Source organism: Zea mays, chromosome 6 (genome assembly GCF_902167145.1).
Source record: "Zea mays cultivar B73 chromosome 6, Zm-B73-REFERENCE-NAM-5.0, whole genome shotgun sequence".
NCBI lineage: Eukaryota > Viridiplantae > Streptophyta > Magnoliopsida > Poales > Poaceae > Zea > Zea mays.
In genome coordinates this window covers 66,085,497-66,109,829 of record NC_050101.1, presented here as the reverse complement: position 1 = coordinate 66,109,829, position 24,333 = coordinate 66,085,497, and the positions used below count along the sequence as shown (strand labels likewise).

Here is a 24,333-nt window from a genome sequence, read left to right as displayed (position 1 = left end):
ATCACCCTCTTCAAACTCAAGCGGTCTCCTTCGAGTATGCGCATAGCTATTCTGCCTCAACTATGCTACTCTCAAGTTCTCTTTGATCATTTGAACCTGCTCCTCTGCTTCTTGAATAATTTCTGGTCTGAAGAACTGTCTCTCACTAGTTCGATCCCAATACAAAGGGATTCTACACTTCCTTCCATATAAAGCTTCAAACGAGGACATCTCCAAACTGGCTTGATAACTGTTATTATAAGAGAACTCTGCATATGGTAAACTCTTGTCCCAACTGTCACCATGCTTAAGAGCACTAGTTCTCAACATATCCTCTAACACCTGATTTGTCCTTTCGGTCTTGCCATTAGTTTGGTGATGATAGGCTAAGCTAAAATTCAGCTTTGTGTCCATGCTCTCATGAAGACTCTTCCAAAATCTTGAGGTGAAGTGGCACCCCCAATCAGAAACAATCTTCTTAGGTATTCCACGTAGGCATACAATTCGAGACATATACAACTCTGCCAATTGTGTGCCCTTATAGGTAGTCTTGACCGGGATAAAGTGAGCTACTTTGGTTAATCTATCCACGATCACCCATATAAAATCATAACCTTTCGGGGTACGAAGCAACCTAACTATGGAATCCATACCAATTTCTTCCCACTTCCATTCAGGTATCTTTAACGGGTGAAGCAATCCGGCTGGCCTCTGATGTTCTTGTTTTACCCTTTGTCATACATCACATACGGCCACATGTGTAGCAACATCTCTTTTCAGACCATACCACCAATACTTCTATTTTAGATCCTAATACATCTTGGTACTACCAGGATGAATAGAATAGGCTGAGTCATGAGCTTCCTTCAATATTATTTCACGGAGACTATCAATCTCAGGAACACATATCCTATTTCTTAAACCAGATTGTGCCTTGCTCATCTTCCGTGAAGTTTGGACCTCTGCCCTCTGCCATCAGATCTTTGATTTCTTGAATTTTAGCATCACCAACCTGACCTTTTCATATTTCTTGCTCCATGGTAGGTTTCACTTCTATAGTAATTCCCTCTACATGAGCAACTATTCCCAGGTTGACCCTTTCAAAGTCATCTACCAACTCATCAGGTAATTGGGTAGCTATAGCAGCATGGGCATGCTCCTTCCGACTCAAGGCATCTACAGCCAGATTCACCTTGCCTGGATGGTAATGGATCTCCAAGTCATAATCGTTGATGACCTCTAACCAACGGCGTTGCCTAAGGTTTAGATCTTTCTAGGTAAAGATATACTTCAAGCTCTTATGGTCAGTATAGATTTGGCACTTGGTCCCCATTATATAATGTCTCCAAATCTTGAGAGTGTGCACTACAGCAACCAATTTTAAGTCATGAGTGGGGTAGTTCCACTCATGCTTCCTCAGCTGGTGAGACGTGTAGGCAATGACATGTCCTTCTTGCATAAGAATACATCTCAAGCCCAGACGAGATGCATCACAATATATATCAAACCCCTTCTGTAGATCTGGCATTACCAACACTAGAGGTAACATCAACTTCAATTTGAGTTGATTGAAACTGTCCTAGCAGGCCTGGGTCCACTTGAATTCTTTTCCCTTCTCTAACAGTGAGGTCATCGGCTTTGCTATTTTAGAGAATCCCTCGGTGAAACATCGGTAACAACCCGCGAGTCCTAGGAAACTCCGGATTTCAGTGATCGAACTCGGTATCTTCCATCCCACTATCTCCTTTACTTTGGCCGGATCTACTGCTATTTCTCCATTGGAGATGATACGCCCAAGGAATGGTACTTCATCAAGCCAGAACTCACATTTGCTGAACTTAACATAGAGATGGTTATCCCTCAACTTCTGCGAAACTAACCGCAAATGTTCCTCATGTTCTCCATCGTTCTTGGAATAAACCCGAATGTCGTCGATGAACTTATCAAGATATTCCATAAAAACCTTGTTCATCATATTGATGAAGTAGGTTGGTGCATTAGTCAAGCCAAACGACATGACAATGAACTCATATAGCCCATATTGGGTGGAGAAAGCCGTCTTGGGAATATCAGAAGGCCTTATTTTCATTTGATGATAACCCGACCTGAGATCAATCTTAGAGAGTACCCTGGAACCTCTCATTTGATCAAACAAATCTTCAATACGTGGCAAGGGATATTTATTTTTAATGGTGACATCATTAAGAGACTGGTAATCAACACACATCCTCTCGGAACCATCCTTCTTCTGAACATGTAGGACTGGCGCTCCCCAAGGTGAGGAACTGGGACAAATATACCTCGACTCCTGCAACTCGGTTAGCTGTTTCTTAAGTTCTTTTAATTCTTACAAAGACATTCTATAGGGTATTTTAGAAATAGGAGCGTTCCCAGGTAAGGGGTCAATAACAAACTCCACTTCCCTATCCGGTGGCATTCCAGGTAACTCTTCTAGGAAAACATCTAGGAATTATCTAACCACATGAATATGTCCGCCACAAATTTACCATCTACTAGATAAATGGCGGGTTTGCTGGATGGGGATAAGGTAATCATGATTTCGAATCTATCTCCGTTTAGAATAGTGAGTTCTACGGTTCCCTTATCACAATGTATAACTGCTTTTGCTTTCCTCAACCACAACATGCCAAGCATTAGGTTTATACTGCTCTCTTCTAACATTATGGGCTTGGACCAAAATTCCCTCCCCATGATTGTTATTGTTAATCGGTTGCTCATAAGATTTGCTTCAATAGGCCCTTTAGGGGTGATTACTACCATGAGTTTTTGCATAGTGCAAAGAGGTAAATCATGTGAATTTACATAATGAGCAGAAATGAACGAATGCGTGGTTCCAGAATCAAATAATATTGATGCGAGAACTGAATTAATAAGGAACATACCAATAGTAATGTTAGAACCATCACAGTTGCCTCGGTACTGATCTGATTAACTCTAGCAATATCGAATCCCCGATTATTAGCTGGAGTTTGATTCTGCTTGCTAGGATTATTGTCTCGAGCTAGAGTGTTTGTGCTTCTCTTAGGATAGGCATTAGCATAGTGCCCAACCTCACCACACTTGAAGTATGTGGTGCTAGTAGCTAAGACACCATGAAATCCGGGTGTGACACCATGACCCTCCGATCACGATCGGACGGATCGCCACTATCCTAGCGAATTGTTGCCCTGGGTCTAATCCGAGGCGTTTGTTTGTGGATCAACGGTCCACATCCATCTTCCTCCTCACCACAGCACGGGACGGTGGCGTGAGCCCCACCTGTGATGGGGGTCTTCGGCGAGCACACTGGCAATCGCACCCGAGCACTACTAGCTAGATCAAAAACACCTACTCGAAGTGCGTAACGACGCGAATGACATGGAGGTGTTATTACCGATGTCCGTGTAGTGGTGAGCTCCGACCACGACAAAGGGCGAATCCGCGACACCCCAATCGCTCCAGCGAGCAAGTCCCGACGGAGTTGGTCGAGGCTCCGCTCGATAACGCTACGCATAGATCCCCCACACGATGATGAAGCTCTAGCACCGCCTTCCTCGACTGCACGACGGCGTAGACCGAGGCTTTCACGGCGGCGCGGCGGCGAACACTCTCCTTCTCTTGGTCCTTTTTCGGTTCAAGGCTCTAGGGTTTTCTTATGGACTATGGAAGGGCGAGGCGATCCCGCGGCTAGGGTTTTATGGATGGGCGCGGCAATAACCAGCTCTAGCTAGATTTACGGCGGCAGCAACCACCCACGCCGAGATTCCCGGTTGGAAGAGAAACAAGAGTAGGAGGGGACCCACGTGCCAGGGGGAGGGGCGGCTGGCGCGCGGACGCGAGTGGCTGAGGGGCGGTCCCCACGTGCCAGTGAAGGACACCCGCAGGGGGAGTAAAGCGGCCCGTTTGGACATCTGTAACTATGACAAATTTGCCCCATTTGATTGTACTGCTCCCGCTTGAGGAGTTGAGTGATCTTGTCATGTGTATCTGCTTGAAGTTCACTCCTATAGAGTTCAGTTCATGAATTCCTCATTAACTTCCAAAGAAACAAGAACCAAATTAACATTAACAACATTTGTAGCTAAGACAGAAATGTTAGCTTGCCATGATCTCAACACCTTCCTGGAAAGGTTTTTGGATTTGGCAGAGTTGACTTTTGCCTTATTTTTGACAAATAGGCTTATCGACTAGCCTTGCTAGACTATATTCAAAACGTTGTTATGGTCCAACCAATAGTTTTTTAAATCTTAAAACTGGGCCTTTGGGGAAATTTGTGCTCACTAAAGCTGCACAAGGGAAGTGATTTACATCTCCATTACTAAAGGCCAAACCAAAGTTAGGATATTAGATAGTCGTCCATAAGTTTGAAGTAAAAGACTAGCATAATCCTTACAATGAAGCAGAATATTATTTGTTGGACCAAGTATAACTTTTCCATTGATTCTAGAGAGAAATGTACTATAACCCAAAGCACTTAAAGCTTCATTAAACTTACCAATACCCTTCTTGCTAATAGGATCATCTAAGTCATAATATAATCCTACATGGCATACACACAAAAGTTCTTTGAATATTGGGGCTATCGTGTTCTGTCCATGCATGAACAGAAGTGCAATTGTGATTTTATTACCACCCAAAATTCAACTTTAATTTGTGATTTCGGACCTCCTTTTTTTTATAACAAAGGACAAGTTTGGACCTATATTCGGTTAGAGTCACTTGACAGTATGAAACACAGAGACAAAATAACAATTATCCTTCATTTGTAATTGTGATTTGCCCCTGCTTTTGAACTTTGTTGTTTTGGAGGCCAGGTATGAATAAAACATGGCTACACCAGCATTTAAACAATCTGTGTGCTTAATTTGGTATATATATCGATCGTTTAGTCGACAAGAAATTTAAACAAAATTTACCTTGTCTTTAATATATATAAAAATTTAGCCACCGTATACCCACCCTCCTAGCTAGCTAGCAAGCATGTGTAGGTAACAAGCTACCCAGCGAAATGATGCAGCAACTGAGAGCCCATAAGGTCTCTGTACGGCAGCGCCGGCTCTTGCTCGTCACCTTGAAACGTCATCAGTGGTCGTCGCTGGTGCATCATCGTCGACGCAAACGGCTGCTGCTGGAGCCCTAGGGTAAGCGACACGGCGCCGCCGTGGCTCCCGTACATGCTGGGATAACTAGGACCGAACAGATGGTCGCCGCCGCCGCCTCCGATGGTGGCTCCCGCCGCAGCTGTGCTCACCTGCTGCTCAGGTTTGATGGCGACGCCGACGCCGACGCCGCCACCGGCGCTAGGGTTTTGGCTTGTGTCGTCGGCCGGTTTCGGGTTCACTTCTTCCGTGTACATCTCCTCTATCATCGGCTTCCACAGCCTCACCCTGGCGTTGATGAACCAATTGGAAACCTAGTGTCATTCAATCAAGAGAAATGGAATGAATTATTTACGACATTGACGTTGACGTCGTCGTCGTCCTTTCTTTTGCCAAAAAAAGGGGAAATAAAAATAAATAAATCAGATGTAGACGACCGACCATTATTGTTGCCTACGCAACCAAAGTGATTTCGACGACATATGTGTATATATAAGTGGTTCCATCAAGTATTAATTGAGGAGATGTGGAAGAGGAAACAAATAAAGCGAGATCTAGTCCACACGTTCTTCATAACATAATAGGGACAGATACGGGTGGTGGTTGGGTGAATTAAGCACATGCATGATGATGACTGAATTAGCAGATACATATAACTGTGGATGAACTGAATGATTTACCTGGCTTCTTGACAGTCCTGTCTGGCGCGCTAGAATGTGCTTGTCCACATCGTTCGGATACCTGCGTGCAGTTGATCATCAGATCGATTTGTACGTTACGTTGTAAAGAAGAAATATACGAGCGATCGCGCGCGAGAGTAGTGATGAAGAATGACGACGACGACGACGACGTACGGGTGGAGGAAGTGTTCGAAGAGCCAGGCTCGGAGGACGGCGACGGCGCGCTCCGGCAGGCCGCGCTGGGGCCGCCACGGGTAGTTGTCGATGGTGCCCGGGTGCTGGAACGCCCGCTGCTGCCGCAGGCACTGGTCCAACACCTTGAGCCTGGGCGTGTCGCCCTTGGTGGCGCCCGCCGCCGCACCAGCTGGGCCGCCGTCCCTCTCCCCCATGGCCTTCCGCAGAGCGCGCACCTGCGCCACCAGCGCATCCCGCAGGCACCGGAAGTGCCGCGACATGGCCCGCAGCGCCAGCCGCGTGTACACCTGCGACGCGCCGGCTCCGGCCACCGCCTCGAACGACACCTCCACTGACCTCATCTGCTCGCGGTATCGCCGGTACCGCCGGTCCACCTGATCATGGTCGCTTTAGTTAGTTTGTGCATGGTTATAAATAAACGACACACAGTATTTAACAGTAACAAATAAAGTTTCGGCAATTGCAACCGCAATTTGATAAAGGAATTAATGAAGAAGAATTCTGGGAATCCAAGCAAGATATGCATCCAAATGGCAGTGTCACTGTCTGGCCCCCTCCACTATTTGCCAGTGTCGACACACAAATGTGTGGATTTCTTTCGAGGAACGTATCATGAGTTCTGACCAAGAACTCACCAAAATGCAACAGCTATATAGTAGTGATCAACAGCAATAATGGGCCGATTTAAAAGGCTATCATTAATTAATAATACTAAAATTGAAAACTCAGGTGTCTTTTATTTCAAACGACGACGATTGTTATATACTGAAATTGAAAATTCAGGAGTTAGTATATTTTACATTCAAATTATATGTTTAGTTTGTTGTAATTTCTGTTAGCACAAAGATAATTAATAACAATTGTTTCTATGGTTATTAGAAAAGAATAAAGATATGACATGTTACGATAGAATAACAAATCATAAGAATAACAACAATTAATTTACTTGCACTAGTTGAGGAATTACAAGATCCTATTTTTTTTAAAAAAAAAAGACTAAGACATCTGAAATATAGCACTAGGAGTGGGGAAAAATGTATGCACGTACTACTATTTCTTAGATATATATGGTAAAGTGAGAATGACCTCATTAGTGGTAGGTAGCCATTGAAGTACTACGTACGTGCAGGAAAATGGCTTCCTTCATGCATGTACGGAAGAGTAAAAAAGGACCATGCACACAGCTAGCTCTAACTATAGCCTACCTCTTCAACCATGGACAAGAGCCTGGCCTTCCTCCTCTCGAGCTCCAGGAGATCCATGGAGCTCAGGGACAGGTGCCCCCAGAGGCCAGCAGAAGAAGACGACGACGTCTCCACGTCGTCCCACCTGCTGTTACCTGCTGCTGCTCCGGAAGCTCCCTGCTTGTTCGTGGCGTGCAGCAGGTCCCCTTCCAGGCTGCAGAACTCGGCGAGCAGCTCCTGCGCAGGACCCAGGTACTTGGAGCTCCTCAGCTGGAACGGCTGCTGCATGCTCGACGCCGCCGTCGTCGTCGGCAGCTGCTGCTGGTGGTGGTGGTTAGGTAGTAGTGCAAACGACGACGCTGCCGGCGGAAGCACGGAGAACTGGGCCTCTGATGCCTCATGGTGGCCAAACAGCGACGACGCCCCCGCTGCTGTGTTATCGTATCCGTACAGGGAGTGGGAGACCACGGCCTGCGGCGCCCATGCCGCCACCGGCGCGTCGTCGGCGAGGACGCGATGAGGCATGCCATCGACATGGAGCCCGAGGAGGCCGTGGTCGAAGTGGGGTGGGGGCGGCGCCTCCTCCATGGCCACCGTGTTCGGAGGCGGCGAGAAGTCGAGGAGGTGCGGGTGGTGGATGGCCATGGACGACGTACGACGCCGGCCGGCCGCACCACGGATCAATTATACTGGCCGGCGAGCAAGAGAGAGACCACTGCACACACTGCTATGGTTAGCTTTTGTAGCTAACTGGAGTAGCTAGCTAGATTGACAACCTTTTTTCTTTTCCCTGTGTAAATAATTAAAGATGCTGCTGGGAGCGTGTGTGTGTCCCCTTCCTTTTCAGTCCTTGTGGCTATCTTTAATCCTTACCACATACTAATACCTACACTGATTGAAGAGTGTATACACATAGCATATATAGCCATGTCTTTTGTGTTGTCTAAGGTAGGGTTTTGTGAGGGAGGTGGGGGCTTCAACTAAGACTAGAAGCTAGTCTATTAAAGTGTGATGCCAGCTTCCATGTTTGAAACCACCCAGTTTTTAAGAAACTGGTTTATATAAATTGAGGTGTTTCCAAACATAATAATTTATGACTCGGTTTATATAAATTAGATTATCAGTTTTTTAAAAAATCAGAAAATTGGTCTCTCCTACCTAAAAAAAACAAAAGCTTTTTTTCTTAAAAACTATGTTGCTTCCATACAAAGCCTTAGAAGTTGGCTTGTGCTTTATTATGTAGTACGTGAGGTAGTGGCCTAGGATGTATGGCTATATGGCCATGGATGGATCTCCACAGCAACTTGGCGTGGTCCCAAGAGCTTGCTAGGACTGCGACGCCATTTCAATCGACCTCTCTTGCATTGCATTGCATTGCATTGCATTGCATTGGTCGATCTCCTTATCATCTGCTGCATGCGTCCAGCAATGGATGCCCATCGGTTAGGGACGTCTGTACGACCATTCAGTTCCCACCACAACGATCCAATGTCTAAGTTTCCTGTAGCCGAGCAGCTAGCGCGTGCGTGACAGGAAAATGTACCTGCCCCTGCAATTCTGAAAGAATCCTGCAACTAATTATGATTAAGTTTCCACCGGATATAATATAGTAGCCCATCATCAAAGACCAATAACGCACTTACGCACCTAGTAGATTGCAATGCACTGTTGTACAATAGTAGTACAACAATAATCTGGGTCAAACCCTTGACGGTCTGGAACTAAAAGGTATATGTGTTGGCGCTGATCTGGTCACCAATCACTACGAGGTGTACCAACGGGATCACTACGATAGGTACAGCCATTTTCGGCGGCCAGAAACTGCCGAAAATAGGACCTTCGCCGCCGAAACTAGCTTATTTTCGGCGGTTTTAGATCTATTTTCGGCGGTCTCTGGCTGCCAGAAAAAATAGCCAAAAATAAGTCATTATTTTTAGGCGAGCGACTTACTGGCCGCCGAAAATAATGGTTTATTTTCGGCGGCCAGTAGTACAACAATAATCTGGGTCAAACCCTTGACGGTCTGCAACTAAAAGGTATATGTGTTGGCGCTGATCTGGTCACCAATCACTACGAGGTGTACCAACGGGATCACTACGATAGGTACAGCCATTTTTGGCGGCCAGAAGCTGCCGAAAATAGGACCTTCGCCGCCGAAACTAGCTTATTTTCGGCGGTTTTAGGCCTATTTTCGGCGGTCTCTGGCCGCCAGAAAAAATAGTCGAAAATAAGCCATTATTTTTAGGCGAGCGACTTACTGGCCGCCGAAAATAATGGTTTATTTTCGGCGGCTGACTCCTGGCCGCCGAAAATGTGCCATAATTATTTTCGGTGACATCTGTTGGCCGTAGAAAATTAACAATTTCAGAGAAAAAAATTGAAATAAATGCAAAAAACATCAATTTCAGCAACAATACAATAACAATGAAATGATAGAAACATTAATTCCATAATTACACACATTTAACACAAAGTATCACAATTCTTCACAACCACATTGAAGTTCACCAAAATCAAGTTCACAGTTCACAAATGGTTCACCACATCACAATTCACAAATACATCACATAGTTCATTACAACATAAAACAAACACACAATTCGGCACAAGACTCAAACCATCTCATATCGGGGTCGTTGGAGTTGTGACCACTAACTCCAAAAGCGAACAACTCGTTCACGAAGTCGTGTAACTGGTTTAGGGAAGACATTAGTAACGACAATGTTTACATGACTACTATTCAAACAAATTGTTTGTCAAACTAACCTCTCCTGTAGTAGCTCCCTCCCCTGCATAAGCTCCTCCTGGTTAGAGATGGCAATGCGTACCCGAAACCCGATGGGTTTTTACCCCATTAAGGTAGGATTTGGGTAAATTTTCATACCCATGGGTTTGTTAATGGGCATAAATGTATACCCGACGGGTTAATAGGTACGGGTTTGTTCCTATAGTACCCAAACCCGTTAACCCATGGGTTTTTTAAACCCAACCAAACCTAGTGCATATTATTATTTTATTTTATAAACGAACAACAAACTTGTTATCTACCTATCTACTTCCTAATTTTTATCAAATAGTGAATGTATAAGTAGCTGTTGATAGTGTTGCTTGCTTGCTATTATAATTATTACTAGCGTTATATATGTGGTGGATGTATAACTTAGTGCAAGGTAACATGATTATACAACTTATTATTTGTATTTATTTCTTTCTACTAATATTTTTTATACCAAATCATGAACTCGTTGTTTATTACATAAATTTTAGACCATGATCTCATTAATCATTATGATACTTATTGATTATAAAAAAGAATAAGCATATTGGAGATAAAAACCCGCGGGTAACCCTTGGGTACCCGCAAACCCGATGGGTACGGGTTTGGACAAAATTTCAAACCCGTTATGGGTACGGGTTTTCTGATGGGTGTAAATAGTTTGTACCCATTGCTATCTCTACTCCTGGTGCTGGTACCACCAGTGGTGGCGTGTTGTGGCCCATGATCCCGGATCCCTACAAAATCAAGTTTAGTCAAGATTTGAAAGGTTAATACAAATGACAAGTCTTAACTAAATTGAAGCACCTGAGGTGGAGGTGGCGGAGCATGTATTCCCCACTGAGGCATCGGCGGCTAAAATTGAGGGAAAATGAATGGTTGCTGATGTGCCTGCTCTGGAAACCAAGATTGTTGCAAATACAATATATTAGTTATAGGACAAATATTGACCGTGTTGAGAATAAATAAGACACTCATGTTCATTGCTTGTTGCGCCTGTGCGTTATAAGCAGCCATGTACTCTGATTGTTGTTGGAGGAATGTCATTCGTTGTTGTCGCAGCTCTTCACGAAACCTTTCTTGCTGCTCCCTCATAGCGTCGTCCATGCTAGAGCACCGACTACGGCTGCTACAACAACCTGCCTGCGACGAAGAGCCGCCACGAGACCGCAACTCCATCGAATCGATCACACCGGTAAACATGGAATATATTGAAAAACAAGAAAATTAGCTATTCGGTCATAGTTCCAATATTATTGAAAAAATTCGGAAGCAATTAAAATACGACCGCCAAAAATATGGAATAAAATACGCAAAAAAATTAACCTTTTGATGGGAAGAGCTCGACAACGACGACGGAGTGGTGGCAGGAGGAGGGCTTGGCAGCGGCCGGTCGATAGAAGCCGAGGGCGGCGGCACACGATAGGACGGAGCCGGTGGGGGCGTGGCTGCTCGGGGCGGCGCGGTGGCTCGGCGGCGGGCGGGCTGCGTGGCGGCGGAGAGCGACGCCGACTCGAGCGACAGAAGAAACAGAAAGAATAGAGAAGAAGAAGGGCCTTACCGTTTTAAAAAGTTTATTTTCGGCGGCTATGGCAGCAGCTACCGAAAATAAGTTGTTATTTACGGCGGTTGTGTCAGTGGCCGCTGAAAATAAACTTGGCCGCCGAAAAAGGTGCACAGTGCCGTTGTGGATGCTCTCTGCGGCAGCGGACGCTTCTCCAGCTTAGTGACTATTTGCCAAATTTTCAGTCTCTACTTTTTAGTCGCAAGATAGTCTTCCATACCAGATATCCAACTTGAAATGACTTGTGGCAACCATGATTCTATCTTAGGTTACTTCATCAATATTGTCAATCATCAAATTATAATAATTTCTGACAGTTAGATCGTTCTGCTTGGCAAACCTGACAATATTTAGGCTTATCTCTAGAGTCAAGACAGCCTCCTGTCCATAAACAAGCACAAAATGAGAGACTTTAGTAGAATAGTATTTAGATATTCTATGAGATCACAAAGCCTCAGACAAAACCTTATGCCTAGGACGATCAGATATCTTCTTTTTTATAAGGATAATTAATGTTGTCTTACTAGACTCGGCCTATCCATTGGTCTAAGCATAATACAGAGAAGAATTGAGCAATTTGATCTTATATAATTCAGCAAACTCATGTACCTCCTTTGACATAAAAGAAGTCCCTTGGTCCGTAGTTAAAGTTTAAGGAATGCTGAATCTATGAAAGATATGTTCAGTTATAAACTCAATTACCTCTTTATGTGTCATGTTCTTCAGAGCAATTACTTTAGTCCATTTAGTGAAATAGTTTATGGCCACCAACACAATCGAAGCCCCTTTGATGATGAAGGATGAATTTCTCCTACAATGTCCAATCCTCACCCCCTAAAAGGCCAAGGCTTCATAATAGGATGTAGTTCAACTATGGGGACCAAATACAAATCGCCGAATCTCTAACATACTTGACATCCTTTGTAGTATTTAACACAATCAGCTATCATGTTGGACCAATAGAAGTCAAATCTTCTCAATAACCATATCATCTTATGAGCCGATTGATGAGTACCACAAATCCCTTCATTTACTTCGGCCATAGCTAATATATCATCATCTAGGCACAAGCATCTAAGTAGGACATGGCAACAGTTTGGTGGTAAAGTTCATGCTCAATCAAAATGTATTTGAAAGCTATGCGTCGAACCTTCATGTTTGTCCTAACATTGGGATTACATAGATAATTAATAATATGGGTCAGACTCTTGACGACTGATCTAGGCGTCAATCACTACGAGGTGTACTGGCGGGGGTGCTCCTTGCGGCAGCACGGATGGTCCGTGGCCTACGATCGGATGGTTCACGACCAGCGCATGAGCTGAGTCTTTTCTGAGCTGAGGAGGATGCTCCGCGTCTAGTGGTCGGACGGTCCACGTGTGCGTAGAGGCAGTGGTGTTTGCCAACAACACCTGGATGTGATCTCCCGGTAGGGACCCCGTCAGAGAGGAGAGATCCTAGGTTTTGTCTTAGAATCGACAGGCTGCCCAAGACACCTCAAGATGACATAGAGTCAAAGAGAAGTGAAGATTTACTGTATACTCATAGGGCAAAAAGTAAAGGAATGAAATATATATTGATTTGGTTTGATTGTTGGTGCTTCAATCGACCATACCCCTTCAAATATATAAGGGGGAGGTCTGGACCCGATCCTAGGCATCCTCCAACAACGCGTGGAAATAGGAGTTAATCCACCTGATGTGATCTAATCACAAACTGTCCGCACCTAGCAGCAAACCATCCGTAGGCCAAACAGTCCGGGCCTCAGGCCCGGACCGTTCCGTAGTGCCTAGTGCCACTAATGGTGCTCAGCACATGCCCCTGCCTTTTGGCAAAGTTGAGCGAACCAAAAGCAATGATGCGTGCTAGAAAGAACTCAATGTGACAACGTCGGTTTTCCTAAGCATCATGCCACATACTAGGATGATACTGCTTCAAGAAACGAACATTCAGCGCCTTGGGTAGGTCCTCACCTTGCAAAGTTTGCAACATGTAGGCATTACCCACTATCACTTATGTGATTCTGTAAGGGCCTTCCTAGCTTGATGACCATTTGCCGAATTTTAGGTCTCTACTTCTTAGTCGCAAGACAGTCTTCCATACCAGATATCCAACTTGAAATGACTTAGCCTTGACCTTCTTGTTGTAAGCTTTGGCAACCATGATCTTGTTTTTCTCGATCTCTCCTAGAGCCACCAATCTTTTGTGAGTTACTTCATCAAAATTATCCATCATCAAATTATAATAATGTCCGACAGTTAGATCGTTCTGCTTGGCAAACCTGACAATATTTAGGCTTATCTCCACATGCAAGAAAGCCTCCTGTACATAAACATGCTCAAAAGGAGAGACTTTAGTAGCACGGTGTTTAGATATTCTATGAGCCCACAAAGCCTCACAAAACCTTATGCAAATGCCTAGAATGATCAGATATCTTCTTTTTATAAGGCTAATCAATGTCGTATTACTAGACTCGGCATATCCATTGGTCTGAGCATAATACTGAGAATAATTGAGCAATTTGATCTTATATAATTCACCAAACTCATGTACCTCCTTTGACATAAAAGAAGTCCCCTGGTTCATAGTCAATGTTTGAGGAATGCCGACTCTATGAATGGTATGCTCAGTTATAAACTCAATTATCTCCTTATGTGTCATGTTCTTCAGAGCAACGACTTTAGTCCATTTAGTGAAATAGTCTATGGCCACCAACACAAACTGATGCACATTTGATGACGAAGGATGAATTTCTCCTACAAAGGCCAAACCCCACTCCCTAAAGGGCCAAGGCTTGATAATAGGATGTAGTTCCGCTGTAGGGACCAACTACAGATCGTCGAACTTCTGACATACTTGACATACTTTGTAGTATTTAAAACAATCAGCTATCATGTTGGGCCAATAGAAGTTGGATCTTCTCAATAACCACATCATCTTAGGAGATGATTGATGAGTACCACAAATCCCTTCATGTACTTCATAGCTAATATAGCATCATCTGGGCCCAAGCATCTAAGTATGACATCGTCAATAGTTTGGCGGTAAAGTTCATGATCAATCAAAATGTATTTGAAAGCTATACGTCAAACCTTTTTGTCTGTCCTAGCATTGCGATTACGTAGGTAATTAATTATAGGTGCTCTCCAATCAGTTGCATCGGTTGTGTTGTCAGCCGAATTAATTAAGTAGATATCTCTGGTTCCGTCGAACGGTCTTGACTCCTTGCCCAGACGGTCCGAGCCCACCGCGGACGGTCCGACTGTGTAGCCCAGACGGTCCGCAACATGGGAATTTGGTGCAACATCAGTTATCAGACTTTCAACATTGTGAAATCTCCCTCGCTTTATTCAATAACCTGATGCATATTGTGCCAAATTATTAGCTTTGCAATTCTCAGCTCTTGATATATGTCGAATATCGAATTCGTTAAAAGAATGGATTATATTCGAACATTTTTTAAGAAAACTATTCAAATTTCCATCTAAACATTGATATTCCTCTAAAATTTGTTGGACAATTAGCTGAGAATCACCAAATGCCCTCACATGTTTTGCTCCCATATAATTTAGAAGTTCTAAACCGAATAAGAGGGTCTTATATTCGGCTTGATTGTTAGTGTAATAAGTTTTCAATTGGCTAGAGAAGTCAAAAGAGACATTCCTTGGTGAAACAAGCACGATGTCAATCCTCGTCCTTCATTACAAACCGATCCATCAAAATATAGAGTCCATGGAGTCATAGTGAGGTAGGATATGTCTAGTTCTTGAGTATCACCAATCTGATGTTCTACAATAAAATCTGCTACAAGCTGACCTTTCATAGATTTTAATGATTCATAAGAAAAGTCATATTCTATAAGCACATATGCCCATTTACCAATCCTGTCACTCATAATTGTGTTTTGCAACATGTATTTAATAACATCAGTTTGACCAGAAATAGTGCAAGGACTAGAGAATAGGTAACACCTAAGCTTGGTGCATCTATAAAACAAGCATAAGCATAATTTCTCAACAAAGGTGTACCTTGTTTTAGCATCCACTAGCCTTTGGCTTAAGTAGGTCACAACATGCTCCTTTCCTTCGGTCTCCTGAGTCAAAACAACTCCGATAACTTTATCTTCGGCTGCAATGTATAACCTGAATGGCACTCCTAATTTTGGTGCTTTTTCAATACTAGAGCCAAAGACAAATAGCTTTTAATAAGATCAAATGTTTCTGGGTGTTCTGCCCCCGAGTAAAACTGGCATTATTTTTTAGCCAAAGAATAGGAGTGAAAGCATTAACCTTCCTGGCTAAGTTAGAAATAAACCTTCGCAAATAATTTAACTTGCCAAGAAACTTCTACATTTCTAGCGTATAGGTTGGAGCCCCCACTTTCTGAATGGACTTAATTCGGTCAGGATCTATCTCTATGCCATGCTCATGAATGATGAATTCTAAAAACTTTCTAGCTGATAACCCCAAAAGCACATTTACGAGGTGTCGGTGTTTGGACTTGTAGTCCTAACCAACTAGTGAACTGATGCCGTGTGCCCCGGACCCAGATGGTGAAGCGAGCTGACACAAGCGATTTATCCTAGTTCGGGCAATGCAAGGCCCTACTTCCAGTAGTGGGGAAATGAGGCTTATATTACTCGCACCGAGGTGCCTGTAGTAGGGGTTACAAGCTGAGCAGGAGAGGGGAAAGCCCCAAGTCCCTAGGAATGATTGAGGCGAGTGCCAATATCGAATGCTAGGAGAAAACTATGAAGTGTTCGCCCCCTAGAAGAGTCATAGACTGCCCTATTTATACACCTAGGGGGAGTATGCTATTGCGGCTGGAGACCATCATGCTATAAAGGGAAGCGTCCTTTGTGTCCTGTGATTGGTATGGCCTTGTACTTTATTGTTGACTTGAATCCACTGGTTTCCCATTGAGAACCGAGGCCAAGGTCGAGGGTTTGGCCACTCACCCGAGCCCCCGAGGGGAGGGGTCGCCCATACCGTAGTGGTTGTAATAGGACTCATGTATGGGAAAACCGATTAAGGGATGTGTCAGCGCTTCTTTATTTGATGACGTTAGGGTGTCCTTTGCTGCGGATGTCGAGATCGGAGCCAAGCTCGGGCGAGGAGGAAGTCTTCCCGAAGTGATGGCTGAATCCTTCCTAATGTGCGCCATAGTCGACAGAGTGGCCTCCTGTGAGATTCGTGGTGGAGAAGGTAGCCGAGGCCGAGCTCGGGCAAGGCAGAAATGGTACCCAAGGTCAAGCTTAGCGTCGGGCGAGGCAGAGTTTGCGCCCAAGGGCTGGTCTACTCTTCTATCATATTGGATGTCCCATCAGGGGATGACAGGCGGCGTGCGTGTACAGTGGCGCATGCGTAATCATGTTGTTGGGTTTGGACAAGACCACAGTCTCGTTGCCGCTGTGCACTTGTAGCACCATGCAGGGTAGGTATGCGCATTGAATGCGGCTGTCCCCCATCGGCCTTCGAACACGCTTTGTCTTTGTCGCCTGGGACGGGTTCGGGTGAGGCGAACTCGGCGGTCCTAGGGCGAGGTTACCTCAGGCAAGGCAGAGATGGGAGCTCTAGGGTGTGGGAGGCTCAAGCGAGGCGAATATCTGCCTCAGAGCGTGACCTATTTGAGATCGAGCTCGGGCGAGTCGGAGGTTTTGGAAGGTCCCACGGGGGCTCGGTCGGGACGGAGTTTGGTGATGGCCCTCGACACGGACCTCGGGCGAGGTGAAGCTTGTGATTCCTAGACCTCGAGGGGTGTACTTCAAGGGTGTTCCTAGGACTTTAAGCGCATTTTGGGGGTGTGGTTTGGTACCCCTAATTATCACACCCGACACGAGGGTTCATTTTTAAACCATACCGACACATCTTATCAAAGGCTTTGCGCAAATCAGTTATATGAGAACCAAATTCAGACGATTTAACACTATATCATCAATGTAACCTCCATAGTGTTTCCTAACAGCTCATGAAAGATCAAATTCATAGTCCTCTGATAATTGACACCAGCATTTTTTAAACCAAATGTAATTACAACCCACTCAAACAACCCAATAAAGCCTAGACAAATAAAGGACATTTTAGACTCATCTTTCTTGGCCATGAAAATCTGATTATATCCAACATTACCATCAAGAAAGCTAATTAATCTATTTCCTAATGCATTATTAATTAGCATCTCGACTACAGGTATAGGATATTCATCTTTAGGAGTTGCTATATTTAGATTTCAAAAGTCAATACATACTCTAAGCTTACCTGAATCCTTCTTCTCCACTGGCATAAAATTAGAGACCCACTCCGCATATCTACAAGGCCTAATAAAGTTAGCTTCCAAGAGCCGGTGAATCTCGTCCTTGATCCTAGGGTGTAAATCTAGATGAAACGATCTTGGTCTTTGCTTGAAGGACTTGAAACTAGACCTAATAGGTAACCGATGCTCCACTAGCTCTCGGCTTAATCCTGGCATCTCAGTGTAACTCCAAGCAAAGCAATTAGAATATTCTTTTAAAAAGTCGATCATTCCATTCCTAGGATTGGCTTCCATGGTCTTGTTCATAAAAGTCAGCCTTGGAGTTTTATCATCCCCTATGTCAATCTCCTCCAAAGGATCGGACGATATAAACCCCTGTCCAAATTGTTGAGATCTCTAAATTCCTCTATTGTGCTTACCTCAAAAGAGTTTGAGGTTCTCTACGCAATTTCGGACTGTCCAGCCTCAGGGGCCGTACCGTTCGCGATAGTGGACTCTCTCTACGACCTTCTCTGGTAGCCATCGGACTGTCCGGCCTTGGGGGTCGGATTGTCCGTGGGGCCATCGTACTGTCCGAACTAAAGGGACAGACTGTCCATGACAGGGCTTTCGATCTGTGGCGCTCTCTGGTGTACGTTGGACCATTCGACCTCAAGGGCTAAACCGTTCGCATCCTGACAATTGTGACCTATGGGTCTGTCCATCATTTTAACCTTATTTGTGATTTAGTCAATTCTCCATTGGCTCTAGCAGTACATAGATGAACTCTCTTCTATCTATGCTTATGAACTGCTGGTAGTTAGAGAAATCAACCGTTGTGAGACATGTGGCATTCTCAAGGTCCAAACTATAGGGGCATCAGCATGTACCTGTTCTACATCATCGCCTACCCATTGAATAGCATTTGATGTAAAGTAGAAGGTATATATTTATTTGCATGGATCCAATCTCTACCTAAGATTAGACTATAATTTCCTTCTATGTCGGCGACAAAGAAAGCAGTAGCAAGGGTCTTTATCCGATGGTTAATTCAACGGATGTGACTCCCTTGGCCTTGATTGAATTGTTGCTCCCAACGCCACTGAGCATCATATTAGTCTTGACCAGATTGTCATCCTACTCCCCTATATTTCTGTACAATGAGTAAGGCATTAAATTCACGGCAACCCCACCATCTACCAACATTCTAGCAATTCGTACCTCGTCAAAATGGCCACACACAAAGAGCGGCTTTAGATGATAGACCGATTCCTTTAGCCTGGTGAAGGCAACCTCTTTAGGACCAAAATCAAATTAGGCCGCATGTTCATCGTCATCGATAATATTGTATTCGGTTGAAAATGTAATCACATTAACATCCATACCTGGGTGCTTGGGTGAGGCTCCATAGTCAACTAGGTCCTCTCCTAGTAAACCATCCTCCTCGACGTTGTCCTCATCCATAGACATCGACACGTCGTTGGAGGCTTCCTAGTGGGGTGTGGATGGTCCAGACTAAGGGGTCGGATGGTCCGCTCCTGGCTCGGACGGTCCGGCTTCTAGAGACAGACTGTTCGTGGTACCTACAGGGACCTGCACAACTATTTTTGTCTTCTATTTTTGTGGGCGCTTGAGTTGCTTCGGTGGCCTTTGGTTTCCACCTTTTTTGTGGTGGTGGGTACTGCAGATGTGTATCCTTTTCCCTTCTTTTTTGCTCTTAAGTGTTGCAATTCGTTCTTTTGAGATTTTGTTAGTCCCGACGGGCACCATCGGGCCATGGAGTATTTTGGGTCAACTATTTTACTTGTTGCTCATGTGTCTCTCCCTTCGTCTGTTTTGGCTGATTTACCAAAGATCATCGATCCTTCATTGTTACCTTGTATGACGACATCTGATGTGCCTATGTTGATGATAGTCTTTTGTTGTTCTCTTAGCGCTTGTGGATATTTTCTCTCCATGCCCCCTGCTAAATTGGTCAGCATTTGTGGCCGAGTAGTCTGCCATCCTTGTTGGACCTGTGTCTGGTGACTAGATTAAGGCGAACGCAATCGGTCCTGCACTGGTGGTGCCAACCTGTCAAATACAGAAATTTGGGGTGCCCCCAAGTGGGGTACTATGATATCCCATATGGATATTGTGTCATGTGCCACATCTGATTTGGGACATAGGGTGGTGGTATGTATGCATATTGATACGACACAAGTGGATATGGGGGTGGAGGTGTCCATGTAGGTACATTGGGTATTAATTGGGTATGATTATTAGGCAGCTCAATAGATCATGCCCGTCTCTCATGGGGAGGTGAATGAGATCGTTTTGCTAGCCGCTTGCTGGGACCAACCTTATTTTTCACATATTTGGATAGTAACTGATCAAAGGTTGGGTCGGCTATGACTAGCCGACCTGATGCTTTAGATGTATTGGTCTTCCACGTACCTAATTATGGTCATCGTGGCTTGAAGGTATGTGGTCGTCACTGCTCCTAGGTACTGCTGGACCATCCTCTAGACCCATTTAGACCGTTCAACGAGGTCTTGGTCCATCCCCGTCTACGTGGTGGACCACCCACGATTCACAAACTGGTTGCAGCACTTGCTCGCCCACCTGTGCTTGCCCCCTAGCGTTGGAGGCCAGGATGGTGATCTATAATGTCCCCCTCCATCTGGTGTCTTTTCTGCAACCACTTTCCTGCAAAAAATTTTGGTGACTTTATCGGCCTCTCGTGGGTCGCCGATGATGATCTCTTTGCCTTTGCCCTTGTCAGTCACACTAGGCCAAATTAGGACTTTTTCATCGTCGAAACTAATCATGTTCATTGGAAGGGTTCTGTGTTCACTTGCATTTTTTTGAAACTTCAATTGGCCCCCGTTGATGGTCGATTGGACCTATCATTGAAATATATTACAATCATCAGTGGCATGAGAGAACGAATTATGCCACTTGCAATAAGCATGACGTTTAAGCTCACCAGCAGATGGAATATGGTGATTTATTTTAATGTTGCTGCTTTTGAGTAACTCGTCAAATATTTTGTCACATATGCCAACATTAAATGTAAATTTATCCTTTTCTTATCGTCTCTTCTGAACTGGCTGCAAAGAGGAACAAACTGGAGATTTGGCCTGCTTTGGCCAAACCATATCAGCAGTGTACACTTCTTGTGGTTCGTCGTCCGAGCTACTCTGGTCACATTCTACTACATGGACGTTGCGACGAATCGCTTTTGCAGCATCTTTGCTTCGGCTTTTGCAAGCCAAAGCCCTCTGGTGTAATTGAGCTAGCATAAAAAATAGAATGCCTTCTAATCTTTCTTTTAAATAGTGTCACATTCCGTTAAAAGCTAATCATGCTAGCTGTTTTTCCACAAGGTGAATTTCGAAGCATCGGTTTCTTGTGTCCTAGAACCTCTGAATGTAGTCATTAACTAATTTGTCATTCCTTTATCGTAGAGATACTAAGTCTACCAGGTCTAACTCATAATCATCAGAGAAAAAATGATCACAAAAGTTTTGCCCTAATTCTCCCCACAAAAAATAGAGTTAGGAGGTAGCGTGGCGTACTAGACGAATGCAGTCCTAGTCAGAGACAACGAAAATAGACGAACACAAAATGTCTCTTTATCAGCCAATTCTCCTAACTGTGCTAGGAACGAGCCTATGTGCTCGTGTGTGCTCTTACCCTGGTCACCCAAAAATTTTGCAAATTCAGGTAACCTTGTTCCCTGGGGGTATGGGTCATAATCAAGTTGGTTGTCATAATCTTTCCAATATGACTGTCCCCCAGGTGTCATACTAACTCCGAGCTTCTCTTGGAATGCCCCAGCTATTTCTTCCCTAACTATGTCAATGGCAGTCGGTGGTAGTGTTACAATTTGGTCCCTTGAGACTAACATGTTTTCTTAAGTGATTTTGATGTAGTCTCAAAGGTTAATGGAAAGGGAAATGGTGAACTTGGACAAAAACAAGGCTTTCACTGCAAAACGGTATCTTGTTCAAGTCGCCCTTGGTATTCATTGCTTTCTTGCTTTTATTTAGCAACTTTTGGGAAGACAATAAGGTTTGAGCCCACAAGTTTCTCCATTTTGGTGCTTAATGCCAAAGGGGGAGAAATTAAATGCCAAAGCAACTGGATCAACTACCACTTGTGAATTTCAAAAAAAAACATTGTGCTTAGTACTTTCTTTTTGATCAAAACCCTCTTATTGCAAAACTACTCTCTTGTGCGGGGAGAAAGTTGATTATGGGAAAAAGGTGGAGTCTTGGCCTTTGACCAATACTAGTCTTGAGATATGTTTTGATTTGCCAAAACAAAGTGTTTTTAACATAGAAGTAAGAAAATAAATTTGAATTGCAAAAATAAACCAAGTGGTGGCAAAATGATCCAAATATGCCAAATCCTGTTATATCTCAATTGTTTTTTTAAGTTTGACTTCAATTTCCACAATTGGCTCACATTTGGATAAGTTAGTGTATTTTGGGTTGCTTTTGATGTGTTGGCATAAATCACTAAGAAGGGGGAGATTGAAAGGGAAATATGCCCTTGGGCCATTTCTAAGTGTTTTAGGGTTAAGGAAAACATTATATAAGGAAGAAAACTGTGGCACTCAAGTTTGATCTTTGGATCACTTGAGAGGGGAATAGTGCAACCCTTGACCGAAGGAGGTCACCACAAGTGGAGTAGGCATTGGCCGAACCACAAGATAAAATTGTCGTGTCTTTTCTGCATTTCTTTATTGCGATTGTTATCTTCCAAAGAGTTCTCATATTTTCACTTGTGTTATTATTCCTAAGTTTAATACATATCTTAAAGGAACAATCAAGTGACGAGCTCTCTTCTCCTCTCTATCTCTATTCATCACAACTTTGTTTTGGCTTTTACTAACACTTGTTAGAAACCAAGTTTATCTTGTTTAGAGTTAATTTTCCCAGGAACACCTATTCACCCCCCTCTAGGTGCTCTCAGGTAGCCTACCGGCCCTTTGGTCCATTGATGGTCTAGACGTTACTGTATTATGTTGCCAACGTGCCCAGGGGTTTGGGTTTTGTGGAGCATTAATGCTTGCCCAAAGCATCTCATATGGTTGGTTATCCCTCTCTGGCCTCCTGGGGGTCAGAAAAGTGCTCGCCCCCATGGCCCCATGCATTTGTGAGGCAGTGATATGGTGTTGAGGAGCCATAGGGAGTAAGGGGAACCTTGTCTAAGACAAGTATAGAAATGGGTGATAAAAATTTGAATTGTATTATGTATACTTTGTGTTGGATTGTCCGGTGCAACGCGGAGACTAACCGGCCATGTACGCAGACGGTCCGGCCGTGTAGGCGGAATGTTCGTGTGGGTCTGTTAGGGTTTGCGTGGAATACGGCAACCCTGGCATGTATTTTGGTGGTTTGGTTCGGAAAACAGGGCCAATCGTTGCATGCTCTGGCGGTTCGCGCTCACGTGTGGACGGTCCGCCTGTGCGCAGGTCGGTGGATTTACCCCTGATCTGTGCAGGAGGTTCTGGTTGTTTGGGATATGTATTCATTGGCATCCCGTAAAGTGGATGGGATTGATCTTGTCAATTTGTAGTCGGTGAATCATGCATATTCTCCTTGGTTTCAACCTCATGCGTGGGAAAATTAGCAACGACGAATTTATCGAATGCACGCGCTAGCCTCTTGTAATCATCTTGCATACCCCAAATTATTTGTTGCATTTTCTCTTGTTGTTCATCTATGTAAGATCTAAGAGATTGGATTTCATTTGTTTCACTTAGTTTGAGGGTAGCTGCAGTAGGTTGAAGCGATGCCAGATCAGTCGCCCGCTGCCGGATGACCTTATGATTCTTGTCCACCTTGAAGTTGGCTAGGAATTTCACATGCGCTTCCTTGATCTACTGCTCCTTATGTTCTTCGAACTCCTGCTGATCTTCAGCCGATAGAGTCCCATAGTCGGCTCGATGATGTTGCTGGGAGAGACATCGGAACTATCCTTTGAACTCGCCATTGGGGTCGATCTGATAGATCTTCATGCCTTGTCCCCATCGGAGTCACCAAAAAGTGTGTTGGCGTTGATCTAGGTGATAATCATTGTGCGGTGTACCGACGATGGTGCTCTCTACAACAACGCGGATGGTCCGCGGCCTAGGGTCAGACGGTTTGCGACCTATAGCAGGAGCTAAGTCTTCTCTGTGTTGAGCCGGGCGGTCCGCGCCTAGCGACCAAACAGTTCACATGTGCGCAGAGGTTGCGGCGTTCGCCAACAGCACCTAGATCTGAACCCCCGTGAGGGACCCCCCAGGACGGTCTATCCTTCTTCTTAATCTTCATTAGACCAGCACGAATATGGTAGTTCCTGAAGTAGGTTGAGAATTCTGCCCAAGAAATGGTGTCAAAGCAACCATGTGTTGTACAGTAAGCATCCCACCAATTTGCAGCGGGGCCGGTGAGGTGACCTGATGCATATAGTACTTTCTCCCTATTGGTGCATTGGGCAATACTAAGCATGTTTTCTATGAACCAGTCATCAGCTTTCAGTGGTTCTAGGGAACTGGAAAAAGTGGGAGGTTTGTGGCTCATGAATTTGCGATGTTTGTCTCTAGGTGGTGGTTGGTGTGGGTGTTGCTGGTTATTGTTGAGTTGGGCTT

General features: G+C 44.4%; 1 protein-coding gene across 1 annotated transcript; it reads right to left on the bottom strand.

Annotated features, from left to right (window-relative positions):
• Window positions 1-4,837: 4,837 nt before the first annotated feature.
• Window positions 4,838-7,834, bottom strand: LOC100272976 (uncharacterized). The gene is made up of 4 exons (NM_001147427.1): window positions 7,159-7,834; window positions 5,933-6,327; window positions 5,759-5,819; window positions 4,838-5,392 (listed from the first exon to the last, which is right to left on the bottom strand). Exons 1-4 carry the CDS (start codon window positions 7,780-7,782, stop codon window positions 4,976-4,978), a joined length of 1,497 nt encoding a protein of 498 aa, NP_001140899.1. The 5' UTR covers window positions 7,783-7,834; the 3' UTR covers window positions 4,838-4,975.
• Between the last annotated feature and the right edge of the window lie 16,499 nt (window positions 7,835-24,333).

Excerpts from the sequence above, each read along its gene's own strand:
- LOC100272976 (NM_001147427.1), bottom strand. The coding sequence starts at position 7,782 with ATGGCCATCCACCACCCGCACCTCCTCGACTTCTCGCCGCCTCCGAAC. Across the intron at positions 6,328-7,158 it reads TCTTGTCCATGGTTGAAGAG|GTGGACCGGCGGTACCGGCG; the intron begins GTAGGCTATAGT and ends GACCATGATCAG. Across the intron at positions 5,393-5,758 it reads CAGGACTGTCAAGAAGCCAG|GTTTCCAATTGGTTCATCAA; the intron begins GTAAATCATTCA and ends GAATGACACTAG.